At 37.1% G+C, this 23,808-nt stretch overlaps 2 protein-coding genes across 2 annotated transcripts in view; both read right to left on the bottom strand.

Moving 5' to 3' along the window:
• The window catches only part of Cow (Proteoglycan Cow), a 227,279-nt gene that overhangs the window by 56,771 nt on the left and 146,700 nt on the right, over positions 1 to 23,808 (bottom strand). Inside the window, exons 3-4 of the mRNA XM_072009235.1 lie at positions 5,562 to 5,664; positions 2,093 to 2,224 (exon numbers count right to left, since the gene is read on the bottom strand). Of these exons, the coding sequence (XP_071865336.1) occupies positions 2,093 to 2,224; positions 5,562 to 5,664 (235 nt within the window). The remainder of the gene's footprint in view (positions 1 to 2,092; positions 2,225 to 5,561; positions 5,665 to 23,808) is intronic.
• The window catches only part of LOC139990206 (uncharacterized), a 145,639-nt gene that overhangs the window by 71,445 nt on the left and 50,386 nt on the right, over positions 1 to 23,808 (bottom strand). The gene's annotated exons all lie outside the window — the stretch shown is intronic.

The raw sequence follows: 23,808 nt of genomic DNA, 5'->3' as shown, positions 1-23,808 counted from the left end.
AATATAACAAAACTGAAAGTTGTACGCGATAATTGAACACCTAACACACTCTACAACTACAAATTATTAATTAGTAAAATATATCCAAAGATGTCCGAGTCATCTCACCCCCCCAAAAAAAAAGAAAAAAAAATTCTTCCACAAACGACTAATTAAAAAGTTTCCACGAAACCTATCCGTTTCCCTGTGTCGAAAAAATTCTCGGAACTCGTTTCCACACGCTATGAAAACCATCAAACGGAGCACTCGAGGTGGAAACTAAGGCACGGCACTTTTTTTCAGGTGCGGATGATCGCATTGAAACTTAAGAGGCACGCATCCGTGAAAACGTGACCCATAAAGGTAGGCTTTTATTCCATCGTGCCCCATGGGGTAGTAGGTTTGCGTTCGACACGCAGAGAGAACCGGTGAAACCAATAATTCCAGCTTAATGTCTCGTGAAAAACGAAACAGAGGCCGCGTCTGCTACTCGTCCATTTCACGTTTCTCTCCTTTCCTACCATTTCGCATTTTATTTCTCCCTTTACACGCGTGTTTGTTCTCTTTTTGTTTTGCATTCTTCTTCTATTTGTTTAATGTTTTATCCTTGTTTTAGCAAAACACAATACGACTTACGCGACATGGAACAGAGAAACCAATTAAACCGAATTATTCGACTATTCGTTACACAGAATTTCTCTATTTTTTACCACAAAATCGCTCAGTGTACGCACACGCGCGCACATACACGAGCATTCTTTTCTATTCCTTTTATATTTGCCATCGCATAACTCGTGACGAAATTGAAATAAATTCTACCGATAAACGTTTGTTTTTCTTTTTCCTTTTTTTTTTTTTTTATTTAATTCTTTTCGAGTCTTATAAGAAAATAAACGTAGAAAATTCGTATTGTTCGAAGACTAAAACTTTCGATATCGCGATCCAGGTGTTTTATTCTCGACGTTGAAAGTTTGTTGCTTTCGCGGAAGATACTTTACGCGCCCAGGGAAAAACAACGGCGGAAGTAGATTTTTCACTTCCCACCTTGAAATTGAAGTCTTCTTCTCTTTTAATAACCAGGCCAGGTGCGATCTTTTCGGACTGGTTCGTGTTACGAAAAGAAATTTCTTCAACTTTTGGAAACTAACGAAAACAGTCCGTCGTCGTTCCAATTTTTCACCGGTTTCTCTATCTTTGCTTCGAGTCGCTCGAACGTGTTATTTCTCCTCGTCAGAGACTCGTCTGTCATTCGGCTGATTTTCATCTTGCACAAGTGTTTCATTCGAAATATAAATTAATTAAAACTCGCGTTTCTTTTTTTCTGGTAATTTAGCCGAGCGTAACGAAATTCTTTCAGCCCTCGGCGAGAAAACGGGAAAATAGAATTTTAAATTAATGTAGTGGTCGGAGTAAAAATGGTGAAAATTTTGGGAACGAGGGGAAACGCGGTTTCATATTTGTATCTATAATTTATTTATATATCTATGTATGTAATAAATCTTCGATGTTTTGGAAACGTTGCAAACTGGAATTTTAATAAGATTTTGGCTTGTTAAAAGTTTCGTTCGTTAACTTGTTAAAAAATATTAAATCAATAGTGAAATTAATAAGCGACAACTGAAATACATTAACGCTTTATCGACGGACCGGTTAACGCGTTAATTGAAAAATAATCACATTGGTCATCTGATTAAAAAAGAAAGACGATGAAACACCGAGAACATGGAATATAAAATACATCTAAAGAATCAATAACATGAAACTATATAACGAATGTGTAATAAATACGATTCAATAAAATCTCATATTGTAATATAAAAACGAGATGTGTAATTGTTTCAAGCAATATTTCATCTGAATAATATTAAACAAATAACGTAGAGATAATAACAATCCTCTCTCTTTGATACAACCTTTCAATTTCATATTAATTTCACATTAATTTCATATTAATTTCATTTGATATTAATATCGCGCCTCGTCGATAACGCGATAATAAAAGATAATTAATACCTAGAAGCAATATTTTAATAGCGATATCGAGTTTCGAATATTCGTAATAATTCACTAACTATACTAATCTGGATAATAATTTAACGATTAAGGTACTTACTTGGATTCATCCTGATCTTCGTCATCGTCCTCAGAGTCAAAGAAGGCATCGTCGTCCTCTGCGTCAACCGAAGTTTCCGTTCTCATTCGTCGGTTCTGTTGAACCACCCGGGATTTCGGGATTACGATGTCTCTGAAAAAAGAAGAACCAGCAAGTAGAAACGGTCTGTGTTTGATCTAGCTTTTGAACCGCGTTATCCTTCTTCAATTGCTTTTGCCAAGCCAATGCGCTTTTTCCGCTAAATTTTACCACTGAAAGCTGCGCTTTTATTTTGCCGCTATTTGACGTTCTTAAAATCTTCAAATCCATACGCGTAGCAGCTTACAAAAACAGGGTATTTGTACGCAAATTACAACCTTACTTTGCAATGAAGCAGTTTGTTAGCTTTTCTTACCAACGTTTCATTTCCAATTTTTATATTTCATTCTCAGTGTCAAGTTTTTATGGTCGTACGAAAGTACCACTAAATGGAACGAAATTTAATTAATTAACAGGAATCTAATTAATTAGCACATTAAATTCTATGATAAATACTACGGCGTAGAAATATCTTTCGTAGTCATCGTACATAATCTGGAAAAATATTAATAAAAATTAATAAGATAAGATTTCTGTTTCTGCGAAAAAGACATCGAATTAATTCCTGTGCCTAACTCTCACGCAAGAAATACCGAAAATCCAGACATGTTATTTGAAATCGTTTTACTTAATTAATCTAAGCAAAAATGAGTGAAAATGGTTAAAAGCAGATTTAATATTAGGCGGATCGGGTGGCGCTAAAGGCAACGCAGCCGGTTTCCTCGATTCGCGTTCTCGGTGCGAAAGAGGTCTGGCGAATTTAAAAAATTTAAGCGGATCCACTGTGTCAAGATACCGGGGTCGCACTCTGGGAATGGAATAAGTTAAAAGCGATTTCCCTGGCTACGGAAAATGGAACGCTTTCGAATATAATTTCTCGCCGGAGTAGAATGGAGTGCGAAACGAAAAGGAAGAAGAGGTGGCGGAGGAGAGTGGTAAAGAGAGACAGAAAGAGAGAAATTTTCCTAGGAGGCCGCGTGAAAAATTTCTATCGTCGATAACGACGTTCAGTTTGCACGGTCCAATGGAAGATTTTTACTCATAACATGTTTCATGCTGCGAGACTCGCGTTTACGCGAGAACTCGTCGATCTGTACCATTCTCTGCTCCTTAACGCGTAATATCTCCAGCAGAATATAAAATTTTACGCGATAAAAGAAGACAGGAAGAAAATTAGAAAAAGAATTTTAGATGCATCTTGCGAAGATGAGATAACCGTTTCGCGAAATCCACGTTTCTAGTGTCATCGAACGACGTTCAACGATGTTTAAACGATGTTGTAGAGTAAAATAACGATAGATGAAAATTATTATCTTCGATGTATTTTTCAAGCATTAGGACGACGTTGACGAGAGTTTCGAACAATATTTCGAGCAGCCACGGGCTGCTTTTCATCGCTACAACATAACGTTGAAAATTGTTTGGGAAACATTTTGCAACGTTTCGACAAAATTTCGAGCCTCTGTGCGGTGTTTAAAATCGCCCCAGGCTGTCTTTTAAAAACTGAAATAATTCTAAACGACCACGATCAACGTGTCAGGAAGGTCTCTTTTATAATTCCATAATTTCATACGAAAGAGGATAAGCAACTAACCTTTTATCATACTACAATAGTAGGTGATAAAATTTCATTAATAACATCTCGGTCCAAGAAAAATTCTCGACCTAAGAAATTCAACATATTTCACACCACGATTCACAAGCTCCTAATAAACTTGCTTGATCGCTACATATTTTATTAGCAAACCTGTTACTGTTAATTAAGAGGATTTATGAATGTGCGAAGAGAATACAATAATATCGATAACCAGCGATTCGTAACTTATCAAATTCCGCTAACAATACCTATCAATTCAGGAACACTCTAATTACAACAAATTCGCCAACTGATCAAATATCGCGATAGATTCCACCACCAAATGCCAATCAGAAGTTACGAATTTCTTCGCTGATTTCATCACCAAACACATCACCGTTATTTAAGAGAATTCATCAACGCGCAAAGAGAACACAATAACATTAACAACCAGCAATTCGTAATTTACTTCGCTGTAATAATATCAATACGGTAACATGCTAGTCCTAACAAATTCACAAACGTATCAAACTCGGTAATCGATCCGGGACACGTTTCACGCTGCGATTCGCACTTCGCCGAATCCCAATCAACGCATCCGAGAAACGTGATATTCCCCGGTTATAATACGCCAATTATAAACGATCGAATTCGCTCGCGATTGTTCATCCTGTATCTCCCATAGGTATACGAAGAGAGGAGCATCGGGTACGCGGATCGTTCTACGCGTTAATTGGCCATGAAAGGCCGTTTAATGTCTCGCGCGGACCGTTCAAGATAAATTCCAGGGGCCGCCTGAATGCCTCCATATCCACGTGGAAACCTGCAATCACCGTTAACTGGCAATAAGCACGCTCGGAAATCAATGATCAACGTCCCCGCACCCTCCTCTCCACCCTCAACAGCCGAGGATCTGCACGGTTTAATGCCGTGTTCCATGGATAATATCGCCGCGATTAATCATCCGTCGCGACCGCGTCAACGAATCCGCCGATTCGACGAGACTGATCCTCAAACAGAGCCGTTTATTTCCTGTTTATTTCTTCTCGGCGAAACGATGTTCCGGGTTCGAGTGGCACTTCGCCTCGATCGCGCCCATACTCCTCGCCTCTTGCCGCGTTAGAACGCAGAAAGTCGAAAACTTTCGACGCGATTAAATGGGATTGAATGGGATCTACGGGGCTGGCAGCTGTTTGGTTATTGGGGCGGAGAATATTTTGCAGCGTAAGTTTTGCAAGTTTTAAGAGGTTTCGGCTTGTAATAGGTGTTCTGGGGGAATTTGATGGCACGTTGAGGGAGGGAAAAGGAATTTCGTAGATTTTATAGATAGGCTTCGAGGTCGGTGTAGCATTGGTTAATTCGTAGAGTGGATCGTGCAAGGTATTCGGTTATACGAGTTCTCGTGTTCTTTTTATAGATGAATCGAGATCGTAGGGAAGACACGTGAACTTGGATTTCGTATTCCAAATACGATTTTAACCATATAAGCGATTAGTTCGCGAAGCAGCTGGCGATAGCGATGTATAGGTTTAAATTTTCGCGTTCTGCTGCGTTTGTGTTACGTCAATCGCTGTTCAGAGAGGCATCCAAGTTTCACGCTAGTTAGCTTCTAATTAGAATTTCGAATTTCAAAACGGGGATATGGAGGATCAGACGAGATAGTTATTGGAGATAAACGTGGCAACTATTTTTAATGAAATTTATGAGAGCTCGAGTCTGTTTTGCGTAAAAATTGCTTTATATCCTGTTGCCTGACAGAATGTTTTTGGATTTTGGATCTATCGAATTTATGCGTTTCAACGTACGAATGCTTACCCTGATTTCTCGAGTTCCTTCTTGGACACGCACACAGCGGTGAACGTATCCTTCAGAAGACACAAGTCCTTCTTCTTGCAGTTCAGCGGACGACAAAGTTCACCTGAAATCAGCAAAAAACCATATTAAGCGAAAGATTCCAATTATCTAATACGATTTTCAAATTATTCGTCACCAATACGTGTAATTATTCGTCGCTGTAATATGGAAAAATGTACAGCAATGGAAATATCCGACGTAGTGATTTAAATAATTTTTATAACGGCAATTAAATATTAACTGTAATATTTAGAAGATAGAAAAGGTAATTATTTGTTTCTTAATTGCGTTTCCCACAGCGAATTCTCTTCGTTACATCAATTTATAACTAGAAACCGGAACTGATTACATAAATCGATCTTTTATTACGGCTTATTAAGTACAACAAACCAATTTAATTCCCAAGACATTCGAGTCTCTGCCATTTTTAACAACACTTTCTGCGTCCAATCGATTTCAATTTCTTGAGAGTTGCATCGCAACGCCGCGATCGTTTCGTTTTATAGAATACCGAGAGATAAAATGGGAAGAGAAAAACAAAAAAAAAAAAAAAAAAAGAAAAGAAAAGGAAGATCCAGGAAGCATCGAAGAACGATATTGACGATTGTGAACGCGGCTCGATATTAAAAAGACGGAAAAATTTCTCGTTCGGCGACGCTTGTAAACGACGTTGAAGACGCGGATTCACGTTCGTCAGAATTAAACTATAGCATTCGTAGTCACGATCGACGACGTGGAAAAATTCTGCCTTTCTCTCTCTTTCCTTCGTACGTCGATATTACGCCTCGGCCTCGTAATCCGCCAGCGTATTGACGCCTTGGAACGCGCGCAGTTTCGCCTTATTAAATTTTAAGACCGTTTCCGGCCGAGGAATACCTACCTGATTTCCTCGCGTTTTACGATATTGTTCGCCACGAACGTTCGTTCTTCCTCGCAGAAAAAAGTTGGAGAGGATTTTTCTACAGAGAAGAATCGACGCGAATGACGACGATAATGCGACGATAATGGTGGTTGTTGATAATGTAATTTGAAATTGGAATTCTATTTGGTGAAGAGGATGGCGATAGAAAAAATTGAATATCGATCTCATAACGAATCAACAATCCTTCTGCAATTTAGAAAAGTCGCGCAAATATTTCTAAATAATATTCCCAAATATTTCTTAATAATGCAAAATATCTACGATCGTTCTCTTTCTCGACGCTACGACACGAAATTCACCATTCATTCCAACTTTCCAAAAAATATCTAAGGAAGATTGAACAAGACTTACACGTGGAATAACCATCGTTAAACAACGAACCTACAATTTTCTATCTCAATTATCCATTCTCCCACGCTGTAATATGAAATTCGCCTTTCAAATTCTACCTTATGAAGTTTCCAAACTATGTAGATGTCTGGCAAACAAAAATTCTATGCCAGTAACTATCATCAACGAGGAGTCGCAAATCCCCAAGCAATTCCAATGGATCAATCGGCATCGACTCCGCCCAAAAATCAATTTCTCAAAGGCGACCGGTGAAAAGCCTTTTTTCCCCTCTGAAAGGTCGAAAATGGATTTCGAAGTCGCGAAAGGGTTACGGTTGATCGGGTTTGTTGGAGTAACCAGGTTCGAAGGGTAGAGGCAGAGGGAGAGAGGGAGAAAGAGAGAGAGGGTGAAACTAATTCTGTCGTCGAACGCAAGGAAGCAATTCGGGATTTTCACCAGGCGAAATGATTCGCTTCTTTGATGTAGCGTGCCGTGGCCGAACGTTCAATGGCCAGGCGCAATTGCATTCGCGTGGAAATAGTCGACAAGCGATATTGGTCGTTTCAGAGAGCATACCGCATCGGATCGAATTTCTCTCTTCTCCATTAACCCCGAGCCCGTGAACATGGCTCAGCCATCGCGCATCTGCACTCGCGAATCGCGATTACCTTTTCACCTGTAAAACCGATAAGGATTTGTCCTGACGTACTATCGTGATTCCCTGATCGTTGGCTATTCGTGTTCGATCGTTCGACCGGATCGGCGTGTCCAACGACCACGTGAGGATATTTTTTCAGCAAAATCGTAACTCGGTTACAGTGGCAGCCACGCATGCTTTTCCTTTTTTCCAGCGATGGTCTTCGAAATTTTGATTGATCGTCGCACGTGGAATATTTGCATTTGAGGTTTTTTAAATTGACGATTTAAGTGGTGCATGGGTTCGGAGGTTTTTCAGATGGGTAGTTGATCGATGAGATTTGTATCGTTCTTCTTTTTACCATTTGTTTTCTTTTTATTGATGGTTTTAGAAATTTTGATCGACGGTTCTGCGTGGGATTTTTGGATGTAGATTTCATTTTTAATTGGTAAGCCAAGTACCTTTGACTTTGCATCGTTCTCGGTCGATAGTTGACGTATTCGACGCGTGACATGTATTCTCAGATTAACGACATTTTACGGTTGAATTTCTATTTCTGGTATCTCGAATGATAGAAAGATATTCCTACCTGTTAATTTAATACATCTACATCGATTATTTAATTGTATACGAATTTATTTCTATCCATTCTATTATTTCATCTTTATTTCTATCTGTTCCATTATCCTATGGTTAGCTCCTCTGCTAGTTGTCTACTTATATATGGATTTATACTACTTACGTGTCTACCAATCATTTCTACATTTATTATGTTTACCGTGATAGATTTATTCGTGATTTCTACTTTGAAAATTTCATTCATTTAAACGTATTCTAAAACTTATTTGAAGACAGATAAGGAAAATTGCTTTATACGTTCCTCTGCTTAAATTTCATTTGTCGGATCTATATACTGTCCAATTTCACTGATTCAACTACAAATTGTCATGTTCTACTTGTCCAAACAGGAACAGTCTCATTTCATTTGACTGTAGAAGGTGTAGTTCTAGATATGCGATCCATTCTACGTGTCTGACTATATACAAGTCTATTTTACTTCGCCAGAACAGTCTCCACGTTGCTTTTACGCGACAACTGTACTTAATGTAACCTCAATGAATTCACGGATATTCGCATTCTAAACAGCGACTGTAAGGATCTCCTTGATTTGAGTGCATTTTACTTCCATCGAGAAGTTACGTCACCGTATTTTAAAACAGTACATCAACCTGTTTTACAAAAGCTTTTTCCAACCATTTAACCAAGAGTACCGCCCTATATACACATATGTACACGTTACATATATTTATATATAGTTCTACTTTTTAATCGTATAAATCCTTGACACCATGTTTTTTTACCAAAATATTTTTTTAACATTACGAGCTCGTTCTTTTAGAATCACAGCTGCGTTAATCTCTTAATTTTTATTAATACTTTATTTCACGCGGATTTTTAAGTAAACTTAACTTGAACAGAAATTCGTTTCACCTGCTAAAAATTGCAAGGTATATTCTACCTCCGATATCTTACGTACCTTATATATTGTAATTGCTGAGAATTTTGGATCTTAATAGCCGAAATAATGGTATAGGAATACTAAATTTACACCTAGAATTCATATTAGAATAATTATATATTTATTTGTTAAACGATTTCAAAGATATTCATCGATACACACTTGCACGCGCCTCAGCACTTACTTCCATACCACACTGTTAACCGACCGAACAGTTTACATTCCTTTGTTTTCGAGACGCCACACACACACACACATACTTCCACACACTGATATTCACATACAAGTATTACTACTACGCAGCTAACCCAGTCTAGCACATAAAATTATACATATGTCAATATGTAATAATAGAATTATGTCGTCCCTGGATCATGATCATAAACCTCTAAGTATCACTTCACTCGAAATTCGAACAACTATCACAGACCCCTGTTTTCTTTAGAAGATTATGCACGGACTAATCAACAACTTCACCGTCTTATCACTTGTTAATTTGAAGGCACCAGCTCGTCCTTTTAAATGGTTTTCCAATGGTCTTTAAGTTCGTCTTGTCTCAATGTTTGTCGTCCCATTTTACCCAACATATTCTTGCTAATTCGTGTAACGAGAAAATTTGACCTTTCTCTGGGAAATATAAATAAAACATCTTAAAATAAAAATCTTCGCTGTACAATGTACTACTCGATAACGAGGCCGAGTTTCTCCATGTTAAATCGGCTTATCTTATTGTCTACGTTTACTTAATTGCTCATTCTTCTTCTACTGTGTTTCTTTCCTCTGTACCGTTACTTGCTCATTTGTTATTTCTTTTTCTTTTCGTCCTTTCACTTCTCTTCTTTATACGACTGTATATTGTCTTTGTACTAAAGAGAATATTTAACCTGTTTAAGAATACATTAAACTAAATGAAATTAAATTAGATTAAATTAAATAATAAATCTCAATAAGAATTCTTCCCAAATATTTCTCTAATTCACATTCTCCGTCTCTCTAGGCGAACATCCTCAATATACTGGCTCGAAAACATCTATCGCAAACAGACAAAGGATTGACGTGAGATCGCGATTCATTACGCGTCTAATTAAAGGTTTGTCTCGCGATGTTCGAGTTCTCGTCGCGTAATATCCGCTGGAAAGAAGGCAGGCAGAATTAAAGTGGAGCTTGGGCACGAATTAAGGAGGCCTCTCGGTCCGATTTCTCTGACTTAGAAGGCCGTTTGCATCGGTACACGATTTGAAAAGGAAAAAAAAAAGAGGAGAAAAAAGAAAGGAAAAAAGCCTGATCGTTCAAAGGGCTCGGTATCGAAGTCTTCTTCTCGGTGCTGCGAACGAACCTTTTCGCAAATGGAACGCCGCTAAAGAGCAGGTACCTCGAGCAACGGTGTAATTGCGGCAAATGGAGATTGGAATACCGAGATCGATGGCATTTTGTTGGATTTGCGAGATAAAGGCGTTTGATAGATAAAGGTGTGCCGTGTTCTCGCGTACAGCGGACGCAGGAACTTTTGTTCCGCACGATAATGGGAATTTTGGTGCAAATTGGGAGGTGAATTGAATTTTTGAATTGTTTTAGTAGACGAGTTAAATTGACGTTAAAACGAGTTAAGTTAAGTCGTTGTAAAACTGCGCTGACGTTAAAGGTTTTATGTTTTACAGTTTAGAGGGTTGAAACGTTTTGGAAGACATAAGGAGCTTTACCGTGACCATAGAAAATTTTAGGTGAGCGTAAATGAATATCTAGGAACGTCTAGTTTTCATAGTTTATCTGAAATTGTGTGTGATATATAAAACTGAGAAGGAAAGAATGTGATATTGATAGGATGTACATATATATATATATCGTGGCAATAAATAATGACAGTTTTGTACTTTTGAATCGTTTTCTATCGTTAAATTGGATTTAATACGTATATTTAATTAAGAATTTAATATAATTTTTATTTTATTTGACGTATCGCATAGAACTGTTCAAAAATGTCATTTTTATATGGTACCAGAGACAGCGAATAAAAAAAAGTTCCAATATATTTTATACAAGGATCGGTTTTATTTTTATTATTTTGTTCGAGCGTAGGTTTAAAATACTATCACTGTTTTTATACTGTTAAATCTGTCTGCCTTGTGTTTTTTTGAATTCCATGCTAGATAATTTTATTTTCCTCTCTCAACTACTGCGTTATTGTTCTTTCAATTCTGTCCCATTCCATCAACTGTTCAACCTAATTTTTCAGGTGCAAAGAACCCAATTATACGTTTGAAGACTAACAATTTTCAATTTATAATGAAAAAAAAAAAACAAGAAAGAAGATCTTCGTAAAATATTTATAAAGATATATTCGCGTTAGATTTATCGAAATTTTCAACGAGTTTTTTTCTCGATATTTTTTTTTATAAAAGGTACAAGAAGCGAATCTTCGATATTTGTAAAACATTTGCAATGACGAAGATTTATGTCAGATTCGTAGAAATTCTAAACGAATCGACAAGACGGTAATCCGTTCGCCGGAACTTTGCGTGCCGTTTCAAAGAAGGTGGAAGACAATGATGCGAGCCGACAGTTTCCACGTGGGGCTTCGCGCCGAGTGAATTGGATCCAACGTCTCTTCGACGATTTCTACGGACGTTTGCTTTCTGACAGACATCACGAACCATCTTTCCAAGGTAGATTTATCGCGCTTGGTCAGTGAAACAGCTCGAGCAACATGGAAATTTAATAGGGTTTCGTGCCATCTTCTTGTTCGAACCTATTCTATCTTCGACTAATTCGTGCGCATACATGTCACAATATAAATTGCAGCGAAATTTCAGTTGTTCTAAATTGTTTCCAGCGTCTACATTTGAATATGATAATTGATACAGTTAACGTCGATCAAGTAAAATTACTTCTGTGAAAAGCCATATGAAATTGGCTATGTTTTTCATCTGTATAACTCAAATATAATAATAAAATCATGTTTATTTCGCGATTCGTCAAATTCTATTTTACGATAATTTCTATGCGACGTTTTGCTTATTTAAATACCGCTTTTCGATATATCGAAGTTTGAAAAAAATCGCAGATACCGAGCGGAAGCCAAATAAATCTGCAAATTCAAAATTCCGATAGAAACTTTACAGCTCGAAATCTTCCCAATTCTTCGTTCGATTATTTTGCATTTATCCATTTTATTCGCAAGATCGGTTCGCATGAAATCTGAGCGAGATAGCGAATAAACAACTTCATGTCCACGGAAGTAATTACATCTATGCTTGTAATATGCTAATCGAGGCAAGTTATCGCGGACCATGTTCGAAGTTCCTTAAGTCGGTCGACAATGGACCGTGGCGTGGATTCCGCGAGGGAACTTTCGAAACAAAAATCGGCTCGGTGGAATCGTTCCAAGCGAATTAGCGTGCTCACCGGATACGACGTTCCTTTGCAATTATAATACGCTCAATTCCTCTGCCACCTGACGTCGTTCCAACCCCTTTTCCTCACGTTTGCCATGCAGAAATTTTACTTTTTCTTTCTCCATTCACGCGTTCGTGTTTCAATTTCGCGATTTTTATCGTAGATTGATAATATCATTGAAACAGAATCGATCGTTTATAACATCGAGATAGATGGATCCTGACAAATAATGTATTTTTTTTTTTTTTTATACAGGAAGAAGTGTTTTATTTGTTGCAGCGTTCATCATTTTATGGACACGATATTCGATATTTTATGGGATATTTGATAGTTGGCCCGAAATTGTTCCATTGCTGATTTTTATTTGTGGGAATGTTTGTGCGCTGGATATTGCGATATTTGTATATAACGACGACAAATAAGTTGTCGAACTTTGTCATTTATATTTCGTATAACGGGAAGATTATTCTAATTCGAAATACGTTGAAAATATCTAATAATCAAAAGTAAAATATCTCGTAAAAGATCGGTTTTATTTCGATATGATGTTACACTGAAGATTACTTGAATTATATGTAACTTTAAATATACATGATACTTTCATAGCACCACGTCATTATCGCAGGCATCGGCTTATGTTTCACAATTTCCGAAGCGTAAATTACCATTTTCAAAACGAACCAAATTTTCTCAAGCCTCGATGAAAAATTTAAACGTGAAATACTTATCACGAAACTCATTCCTCAGAAGATGGGAACCGCTTTCAGAACAATCTAACTAAACGCTGAGCCTCATTAACGTCAAGGTCAGTCACGTTAAAAAATTAACGAGCGTGGTGAACTCGCGTCCACTCAACCCCGCGGCGTAATAGCTTCAAGAACCCATTAACCCCATAAATTATCCGTCTATCTTACTGTCGAATGTACGATGACCCACCCTCTTCCTCTCCCTCTCCCTCTCTCTCTCTCCCAATATCAGCCCTTGTCCCTTCGAAACCGCATTACGATATCGATTATAGCATATATTACGCTACTGACAATTACGGCGCACAATGCGGCCCAAAATGGTCAGACTTCTGCGTGAATTAGACGTTGCAAAACGGAGATAATGTGCCGATCGATCGTGCATTTTGCCTGACGAATAATCGACGATGCTAATGGCCAAGATGGTAGGATAAGTCATCGACGATAATGTCAGGTCTTGTTTCAGGTCGAAGGAGTCATCCGAGTGAATCGATGCTCCATTATTTGATGAACGATGGCCATCGTTCAGGATGACACGCGTGAGTCGTGACAATCGTCTCGAGTAAATTGTTTGGTGGATGAGTTGGAAAAATTTGGCGTTATCGGGTCAACGTATCTCTCGACTAATTCATCGCGTGATCGCGATCATCCAACGAATCAAGCGAACTAAGGACCCAAGATTTACGGTCCACCAGCAAATCTAGCGGTCCAAGGATTTGCTCTCTTCCTCCAAGATCAATAAAATTATAAAACAGTCAAGCAAATTACTTTTACAATTTGTACAACGAAAGGTAACGTAGTGTAACTTAAATCGAAACTAGACGATTCACACGCGTCTTAGAAATAAATCCCACGATCTTCTAATAAATTGGACGCTCCAAAAAATCTACTTTCGTTTCAGAAGCCGACGAAAATCAAATCAGTCGTTAAACGAACAAAATACCTGAAAACTGTTATCGAAATAACCGAAGTAACTCTAAATATTGAAACGAAATAACAACAAACGCGACTAACTCTGATACAATAAAATCCCTTCGATAGTCTGATACAATCGATCGATTCCACGATATCCAACCACGTATTTACATGTAACATATGTTGATATCCTCGATTTTCAGACAGCGACACGTTCGTCATAGCGAACGGCGATCGAGATAAAAGCAAGATAATCACGCATCTAATTTCATACGTGCCTATTACCACGTAATATATAATTAGCTGTCCGTAAGGTCGGCGTCTGTGGTCCTGCGATAAGATCGTATTATTATCTCGTAGTCACGTTTAATCATATCTGTAGTAGAAGTGGATCCGCTATATTCCACGTGGCCCAGGCTGTCCTATACCGCTAAGAAAAATATTATGACCGGTGAGTAATAGCGATTAAGTATCCACTGATAAAGACATAAATAATAAACAGTATCGTGTTGCGCGATAAAGTTAATCACGATTCACTATGGAACAATGTAACGAAGGTAATAGCAATTTATAACGGTTGGTTCGCCACGGCTCCTTGGTAATTCTCGGAATGCGTGATGATTTAGAGGCCAGATTTATGGCCAGTTGTGCGAACCTTGCTATACGAATATTGCCAGGGATACCGTTTTAATCAGTCGAACGGGGGAAATCAATGGATAAGGAAGTTGCTGGGTATATTTAGATGTTTCTTGAATTTATGGAAATTTTATGCTGAATCGTGAACCTAACAATAGGCGTCTCGGTTGCTCTTTGAACGATTCTTCCAGCATTAGATTTATTTCATTGGAAATATTTCTTGAATTTATGCAAGTTTCCTGTTAAACGTACGTATCCAACGGTGTTTTGGTTTGTGTGTAGAGGATTCTCCAAGTTAGTTGGTAAATTTATAGAGAAAAATTGTCTGGTGTTGCTTTTAACTCGTTAAAGGGAGGAAATCGATGGCTCGAGATTAGAGTGCTAGGTATAGTGTGATATTTTGCTTGATTTGTGAAACATTTATGTTAAACAGCGGATGCTGGAAAACATCGCAAGGCACAGTGTTTTACTTTATATTTGGGATATTTCTGAGAAGCTTATAGTTAGGTAAGAAGAGAAGACTTGGTTGCTAGAAAAGTCGTAAGAAAATTATAATGTTTTTCTGCAGATTATAAAAGCTTTATGCTGAACGGTGGATGTATTATGATATCACAGTGTCATAAGTTTATGTAATGAAATAGTTAAGACAAGTGTAGGTATTTGATGATTAGATAGGTCAGACAGAAAATTGCAACGTTGAACGATGTACGTGATAAAGTTATATAATAATAAAAATTTCTACGTAAATTATAGATGGTCAAGAAGAAAAAAGCTTCCTGTTTAGGTAAATTGCATAGGAAACTACAGTATTTGTGAAATTTATAGAAATCTAGCCTTCAGGCCGGATATCATGAAGTATTACGAGAGACAGTACTTGTCTTTGTATTTAGAAAATTTCTGTCAAGTTTACGAATGCTTCAAAGGAGAGAAAAAATGATAGCTATGCAAGTTAATTGTAATAACTCTTGAAAATCACGTAACTTTGATACAGATAGCTGAACGTAGTAAATTATATTGCTAAGGACTGTCAGAGTTTCAATCTAAAGGATTCTTGTTCATAACGGCTAATTAAAAACGCAGAAATTTGTTTATAGATACAGAAAATTATTACGAAAATAATCTATATATAATCAACTTCTTTTATGTCGAACGATAAATAAACATATAAAATAATTCTTGCAGAGTTATACCATTTCACTTGGCATCTAAATAATTTCTATGAAAGCTTTGAACGCTTCAAAGAAAAGAAGCCGACGAGAAAATAGCAAATTTTCCAAATTTATGGTAGCTTCGCTAAAGGCACGTTGAAGAATACTTTATTTTAGACAGCTCATTTACAATATTCGCGAATTCCAATGAAAAACAGAAAAATCGATATCTACGATAGAAAAGTTTCAGAGAAGATTACAATAGTCGCGTGATTTATAGAACTATCACAATCCACGATAACTATAGTAATAATTCTCCCTTCAAGAAACTTTCGCTTCTAAAGAACCAACCTCCGGCTGCTAGAAAAGATCCGAAAGAAGCAGAAAGAAGAAAAAAGATGCAAAAGAAAATAGATATCGCTGACTGAATAACTCAGGAAGAATGTACGAGGGCAAGAAACACGTCGCACCGCTTGCGATATTTCGCGAAGACACACCCCCTGGTCCGCGAGAATTTCTCAAGGAAGAAAATTCCTCGGTCACTGCTTAAATTAAGCGAGGAAATCTGTCCTCGTGGTTGTATATCAGCGAAGAGTCACGACGTGCCGCTGCATCCGAATTAAGGATGCGCCCACACATACTTAGATTCGTACCTAACGGTCACACAAAGAACGATGGCTCGTGTGTGTATCGCCTGAGGCAACGAAAGATAAACGGGAAAGATAAGGTTGGTGGAATGGTAAGCGCGGACGCGCTCGCGGGAAGGATCACGCGGTTATTCCGGTTTCGATACACGATTAAATTATATAGATATCGCGTAATTGCTCGTATCGTTACGCCGATAAAATTTACGAGCGGCTGGCACGGCTGTTATTGGAATCAAAGTAACAAGTTGTACGCGCGGATCGGGAGCGGCCACGCTTTTTCGACAGCGATTTATGCCGCCATTAAAATCAGACAACTAGTGTCACGCGAGACGAGATTTACAGGTTGAACAACGTCTTTGCCGTTTCTTCGATCGTACGAACTGTTCCGCATTAGACGGTGGATTCTGCACGTAGAAATAATAAAAAATATCCGTAAGAACGTACGATCTGTTTCATCTCGTTTTCAAGTTACAACGAATTTTATCGTTGGAATAATTCCATGGAAAGACGGATGTAGTTGAACTAATTTCGCCCATCTGCCCACAAACAGAGCTCGATATTTAACGTCGAAGCTTGTGTTCTAATCTTGTAAAAGCTTCCAATCGATGATAAATCGTCTCCGCGTTCTGCGCTCCTACGCATGCAGATCATCTCGAACGCAGCTTGCGAAGATACGCGAACTTTGTTTTTATCGTTTTCGTGTGTAAAACCACTGTCGAAGTGTGGTGCTTACGAGCTATCTTGTATTGTACGGAGAAGTAGATACGGAGAAACCATAGTTTTCATGTAGTATTTGGTAAAGAATTAATTCGTGGCAAGTTGACATAAACTTCGACAGGTTCAGTTATTAACATTTTTAACGATAGTTAAAAGTAATATAGTTATCGATTTTCCTGTTTTTGTGGACGATGAGTATATTATTGATGTTTCTTTAGCAGCATATTGGATTTTACTGCAATTTTGCGTTAAATCAAGACGCAAGGTGTTCACAACTATTCCGAGTTATAAAGAAATTAGTTTTCATACTTTTATAGTTACTGTACTTTCTCCTGTAGCTGAGCAGATCTTCCTATTGTTAGTTAGCGTGTATCTTCGTTTCAACATTTAACGTAGAAGCGACAGAAGCAGGAATTCTCTGAGCTAATTTCTTGTTCTCTTGTTTTGCGTTTTAGGAGGTTAATTCTTTAGGTGAGTTTGTGATTATCATTGAACGACGTAGATCCGGTCACTTCATGTTTGAAGAAGAATGAGAAAAATTGAAAAGTTGGAAAAGAATTTATGACGTTGAATTATGTATTTTCTGATTTAACATGTATATGTCATGTGTATATTACATTTTATAATTAAAAGTATATTCATAAAATACATCACAAAATTTTTTGATATACGTATTGTACCTTATTCTCGTAATTTGAAATTATTTGTTTCATTATGTTGATATCACGTTTATATTATATTAATATAGTCATTAATTTCCTAAAATTAAAGTTTTCCATTCTTTTTAATAAGAAATTTTCATTTATTTACCATTACTGCTTCTGTTGTTTTAAAATTAATTATTCGATGAATTTATGAAAGAGAAAAAAGATAGATATTTTTTAATTCAGAAAATTTCGTCTGTTGTCATTTACTGTTAAAACAAATCACGAAATTTTTGATGCCACAAGTTCTTTCTATTTCATTTTCAAAATCAAATTTACAAATAACAATTTTCTGCTCGTTCAGCATTAATTCATAGGCACTTCATGTGCCAACATAAATGATTCTACTAGACACTTTTAACACTACCACTCCTTCTCTTCTATCTTTTTCCATTTTACTTTCAAACTTCTTCTTCAATTTTCTCCCAATCTCTTCTCTCAATCTACTCTGCAATTCCCAAACAGGTCACGAAGTCTTGATTACGTTGCAAATAAAAAATAGTCTATTTTCCAGAAGAAATGTATTTTTATAACGATATTTCGCCAATCGCAATCCGCACGAAAGAGTTCGATCGGGGGGGGGGGGGGGGGGGGAGGTGGGCGTTTTAAGATCTTTATAAAGTTTCTTTAAAGTTCATGCAACTTCTTACTTTATTGATCTATTCTCGTAGCGGATGGGTCAAAGATTAAATACTATGCGCTACTTCTCAACCATCCGTAGAAATATTTAATTCTAAATGCTTTCAGAATCCATCGCGAAAACCATTTGCCCTAAACCACTAGTCATTTATCCTCGAGGAAACAGAAGACAAACACCAGCACAAATCGAAATCGAACATCAACTGACCAACCACCGTTAGAAAAAATTCATTTGCAAATGCTACCAAAAACCATTCGCCACAAACTATTAACTACTGACCATGAAGAAAACAGGAAAAGCTAACACTAGCACAAATCGAAGCCGAATATTATTTATCCGACCATCCCTAGAAATATTTAATTCCAAATGCTTCCAAAATCCATCGCGAAAACCATTCGCCTCAAACTATTAACCATTGACCCTGGAGAAGACAGGAAAAACGAACAATAGCATAAATCGAAGCCGAATATTATTTATCCGACCATCCCTAGAAATATTTAATTCCAAATGCTTTCAGAATCCATCGCGAAAACCATTCGCCTCAAACCATTAACCATTGACCCTGAAGAAAATAGGAAAAACGAACAATAGCACAAATCGAAGCCGAGTATTAATTATCCAACCACTCCTAGAAATATTTAATTCCAAATGCTTTCAGAATCCATCGCGAAAACCATTTGCCCTAAACCACTAGCCATTCGTCCTCGAGAGAGCAGAAGACAAACACCAGCACAAATCGAAATCGAACATCAACTGACCAACCATCGTTAGAAAAAATTCATTTGCAAATGCTACCAAAACCATTTGCCTCAAACTATTAACCATTGGAGAAAGCAGGAAAAATAAAACACTTGCACAAATCGAACCCTTCCAACAACCCCATCGATTATTCCCTCTGATTCTCAGTAATCACGCCGGACTATTCAACCCCTTTCCATCGACGAACACGTGACATTCGTTTCAACCCCCTAAACGCAACTCAGCCACGCTTACGTTTGGCCGCAGCAAGAAGAACGTAACGCGGTATGCACAAAGGGCTAACCGACGCGACGGGGCTATTATTATGACCAGCCTGGAATCAGCGGCCGGATCCGCGGTTATTTCCGGCGAAAGGGGACAAAGTAATTGCGGCGGGTATACCGGCGATTGGACGCGCGCGCGGCTCTCTCGCCTCGCGATTCAATTTAACGAACGAACCAGTGGAAAAACGTCGCCTCCAGGAAGGGGACAAATCTGATTTATCGATTCCTCTACCTTTGTTCTCTGACTGCTGCTCGGCGAAATTTTCCAGCGACTCGTGTGGACTCGCGTTCATGCTTTCGACTTTTGACACACGGCTTTGAGTAAAAGTTGGCATTATGATATAATCATCGTACTGCGTGTAATTAGCGGACTGTGGATTTTTGCGCGTTTATGAGAAACTTAAGGATACGAAAATGTACGGAATGCGCATGACGCGTAAAAATGTATAAAATGTGCCAAAGTACGATACTCATTACGATATTTAGTGGTTGAAACAAATTTCTGCCTGGGTTTCGTTTCTCTGATCGCGTTTATGGAACCGTGAATCGATGACGAATATACACAGTGTGATAATTTACTGGTAGTGATTTATACGTTTGGAACGTATCAATCCTGATCGGAAGATAATCTTAGTATACAGAATGTTTGCGAAATGGTGATAAAATCGAAAAATGTGATTTCTGTCGTAAAAGCGAGTCGAAGATGTAGAATAAAATTCTGTTATATCTTTCAAAGTCCTTTTTCTAAGAAATATTTGTTCATTTACGATACTCGTACAGAGACAGTCTAACAATTTGATATGGAATGCATAGTTGAAACAAGTAAATATGCTTCACCCACCGAGTATATAATATTCAAACTCGCAAAGGGTGTACAGAAACGCGCGAATACAAATAAGGTGAAAATTAAAATAATTTCGTTAAAAAATAATCCATAGATTTTTCCTGTCTAATATCGATACCATGAGATTAAATGTAAACTAATTTTTCTTCGTTACGCGCAGCTCAGAAGCAAAAACGACGAATGATCAAAAATTACGTACGAACAGTCAAACAAATTTCAATAAACCTGTTCGAACAAAAAGTATGATACCGTTTGCACATGATAGTAAATGAAAGAAATAAAAATAGCAGAGGGAAAAGGAAGAAAGGAAAACAAACATATGGAAGTAAAAGCAGTGAAAGGGCGTAACGTGATGGACGGTACGATAAAAGATAAAACGGCAGAACTGTAATCGTGGCAATAACAAAACGAGTGCGCACGATTACATTCATTCTTTGTGTGTCGTTCGCCAAGCTGATCTAACCGCGCAATTTACAAAAGAATTGTATTTGTTTCGTCCGTACAATCGCGTAGCTCCTTTACTAACGATTCAAAACGGAATCCCCTTTCTTTTTGAGGATGCAGCACCGATTCCGCCTCGTATAGTTTCAAAGACGCGCTCTCCACGGTGAAACAAATTCGCTGAAAACGAAAAAATAAAAAAGAAAAAAGAAGAGGGGGGGAAAAAAATAACACGGGCATGGAATCGGACGCACTCTGTGTATAATTAAACCGAAAGGAAAATATGCGAGAGATGAATGAATTCACGTTGGTCAAAGTAATTGGTTCTATTATTGGAAAGGCGAAAAAATTATTTTACGTAGCTTTTGAAATGTTATATCAAGGCGGAAATTGGCTCAGGAGAATCATTTTTTATTATGAACATTCTGATTGCAACTAGGAAAATATTTTTAGAAGAGTTTTTAATGAAACGTGTGAACATGTGATAAAGGATCTAGGAATTAAAAGCAGATGAAAATTATGAAATTTGGAGCGGAAGCAGAGATACTTTGGAAACGCGTAACAAAGAGAAAAGCAGATAAATGGAGGAACATAACTTAAAGATACGTAAAAGGAAAGAAAGGGATGAAAGCGTCGAAAGTGTTTCGCATTTTTATCGGAAAATCACCATGGATTTTTAAGATTACAAGGGTAAAGGAGCGCGATATTTATTGCTGGCAGAGGAAAGAAAATAATCACAGCAACGAACGATAGAAAGAAATGATTAATTAACCGGATAGATCGAGGAAACCGCGGCAAATGAATTTATTTGCGGATTATATTGGTGCCTAGCAAATGTTGAATATTTATGGAATCGGTGCGGCAACATTGTGCGCATTAAACAAGCACACCCCTGGAAACATATTGGCCGGCCTAGGGACGAGAAAACACGATAAATATACTTTTCATGGGATTTTTCTACGCAAATGACAGAACGCGTTGATATTACGTTTTCCGCCGGATTTATGTTTTCTTTTTTCACCGATAAATTCGTCACTAGCTTGGTCGGTAAACCATAAACGATACGATGGTTTTCAACAGCGTAGAATGCGTAAGTTTTGTCTCGAATTTGAAACAATTGAACATGGTAATCAAATTTTGGTCGACTGTCTCTGCGAGGTTTCGTGGAGTTTAAGAAATTTGAGAGATAACAGGGAAATCTAAGGAAGTTTGGAAATTTTGAACGATCCACCCTTCGATAAATGGTTTCCTCAAATATGATAAAATATTTTAACAATAACTCGAGCAGAGAGTATAGTGTCTCCTTTTTGTTTGTGTTTTTAAACCACATCTCTCGATACGGCACTAGCAACTACGACTTTCACGTATTCTATAAATATGTAAATATGTCAATAATGTTTGCACATTTTAATACGGTGCAGTTGTTTTAGTTTATTATTTCGTTATTTATTCAACCTAGGCCTTCTCTTTCGAGTTTGCATAAAGAATTTCTGGATTTACGTTATATTACATTCTTTAATTCATCGGTTCTCTTTAAAATCCACATTACGCTTCATACGTACCAATCCATAAAATATGAAATTTCAAACAATCATATATATTTTGTAACAAACAAACTTTACTTTAGTCGATTAATCAGCAAATTTTATTTGTAAATAATTATGTATCTTAGTTATTAGTTAGTTAGCGAATACTGTTTTCTATACTTCTATAGCCAATGCGAACAATGTATTTCTTTTAGGAAACTTAGAGTTTGGAAAGTAGAACAGTTTCATCGTACGGTGCGTATGGAAAAGTTAATCAGAAGCAAATTTCGTAACAGTATTTGCAACCGTGGCAGAAAGTAGCTGGAAGGAAAAGAAAAAAGTTACGTATCCCTCGGACCGATTAACATAATTTCCCTACCAAAGGTTCGCCGAACTTCTTGGCAAACTTTAACGCACTCACCCCCTCTCTCTCTACTTTTTTACCTCTCTCTCTACCTTTTTTCCTTTCTTTCTTCTTTCTTTTTTTCTTTCTTTTAGTGAGAGAATTTGCACTTCAAGAAGTGGGTTAGCCCCAAAGTTCGAAGTAATTGGCTATTTAGTCAGGGAATAAAAAAGAACACATCGATCGAGAGGGTAGAATAGAAGCGACTAACTTTCCAATCAGACGAATAACAATCATTTTAATCGTTTTTCGATGATAAATTTCTGCTCGCGCCAGAGTCGTCAATTAACAGATATCGCGATTATTAAATTACAGCGTACGGTCTGGTTTCCAGGATATGAAAAAATGGGCAATTTGATGGCACGTTAAAATTCGATTAATTGTTACAGCTTTAATATGTGAATAATAGCGTGATTCGACATTTAGCCGGTGATCATTACCGGTTGTTTTATGTAACGTTAAAATATACAATGAATTGTAAAATATTTGCACAGTCACCTCTTTATTTTCATATTTATATCTTAATTGATAAATATGAATGTAATAAATTTTACACCATCTACCCATGCTTTATTCTTACCGTAAGAAATTGGACACTGAAGTTAATCCGATTATTTGATAGATAAATTTCACTGAAATCCGATTCGTTCAATTGTAACAATAAATTTATTCTTCTATATATTTGTATAGGATAATCATTTCAAAGAACGAGATTAACAAAATTCTGGTTATAGAACAGTTAATTAACATTAATATCTCGAATTTGAATATCATTAGAGTATTTGTAAAATTTGTCCAAACCTGGTTCCAGCAATTCTATGATTTACAAAAAAATTCAATCTCTCTTTCTTTCTATGTTACTACACTGATTTTGAAATATAGATCTGATTAAAATTAATTAAATTAGAAGTTATCGGGGAAAATCCTAAATTTAGGATTAAAAATATTTTTTAACGAATGCAACTACATCACGCTCGTCTCGTTGTATACGAAGCTTTATTTACATATCTAATTGAATATT

The sequence above is a fragment of the Bombus fervidus genome, chromosome 8 (assembly GCF_041682495.2).
Source record: "Bombus fervidus isolate BK054 chromosome 8, iyBomFerv1, whole genome shotgun sequence".
Classification (NCBI taxonomy): domain Eukaryota; kingdom Metazoa; phylum Arthropoda; class Insecta; order Hymenoptera; family Apidae; genus Bombus; species Bombus fervidus.
The sequence above is the reverse complement of the archived record's forward strand: the minus strand, read 5'-3'. Positions and strand labels throughout refer to the sequence as shown.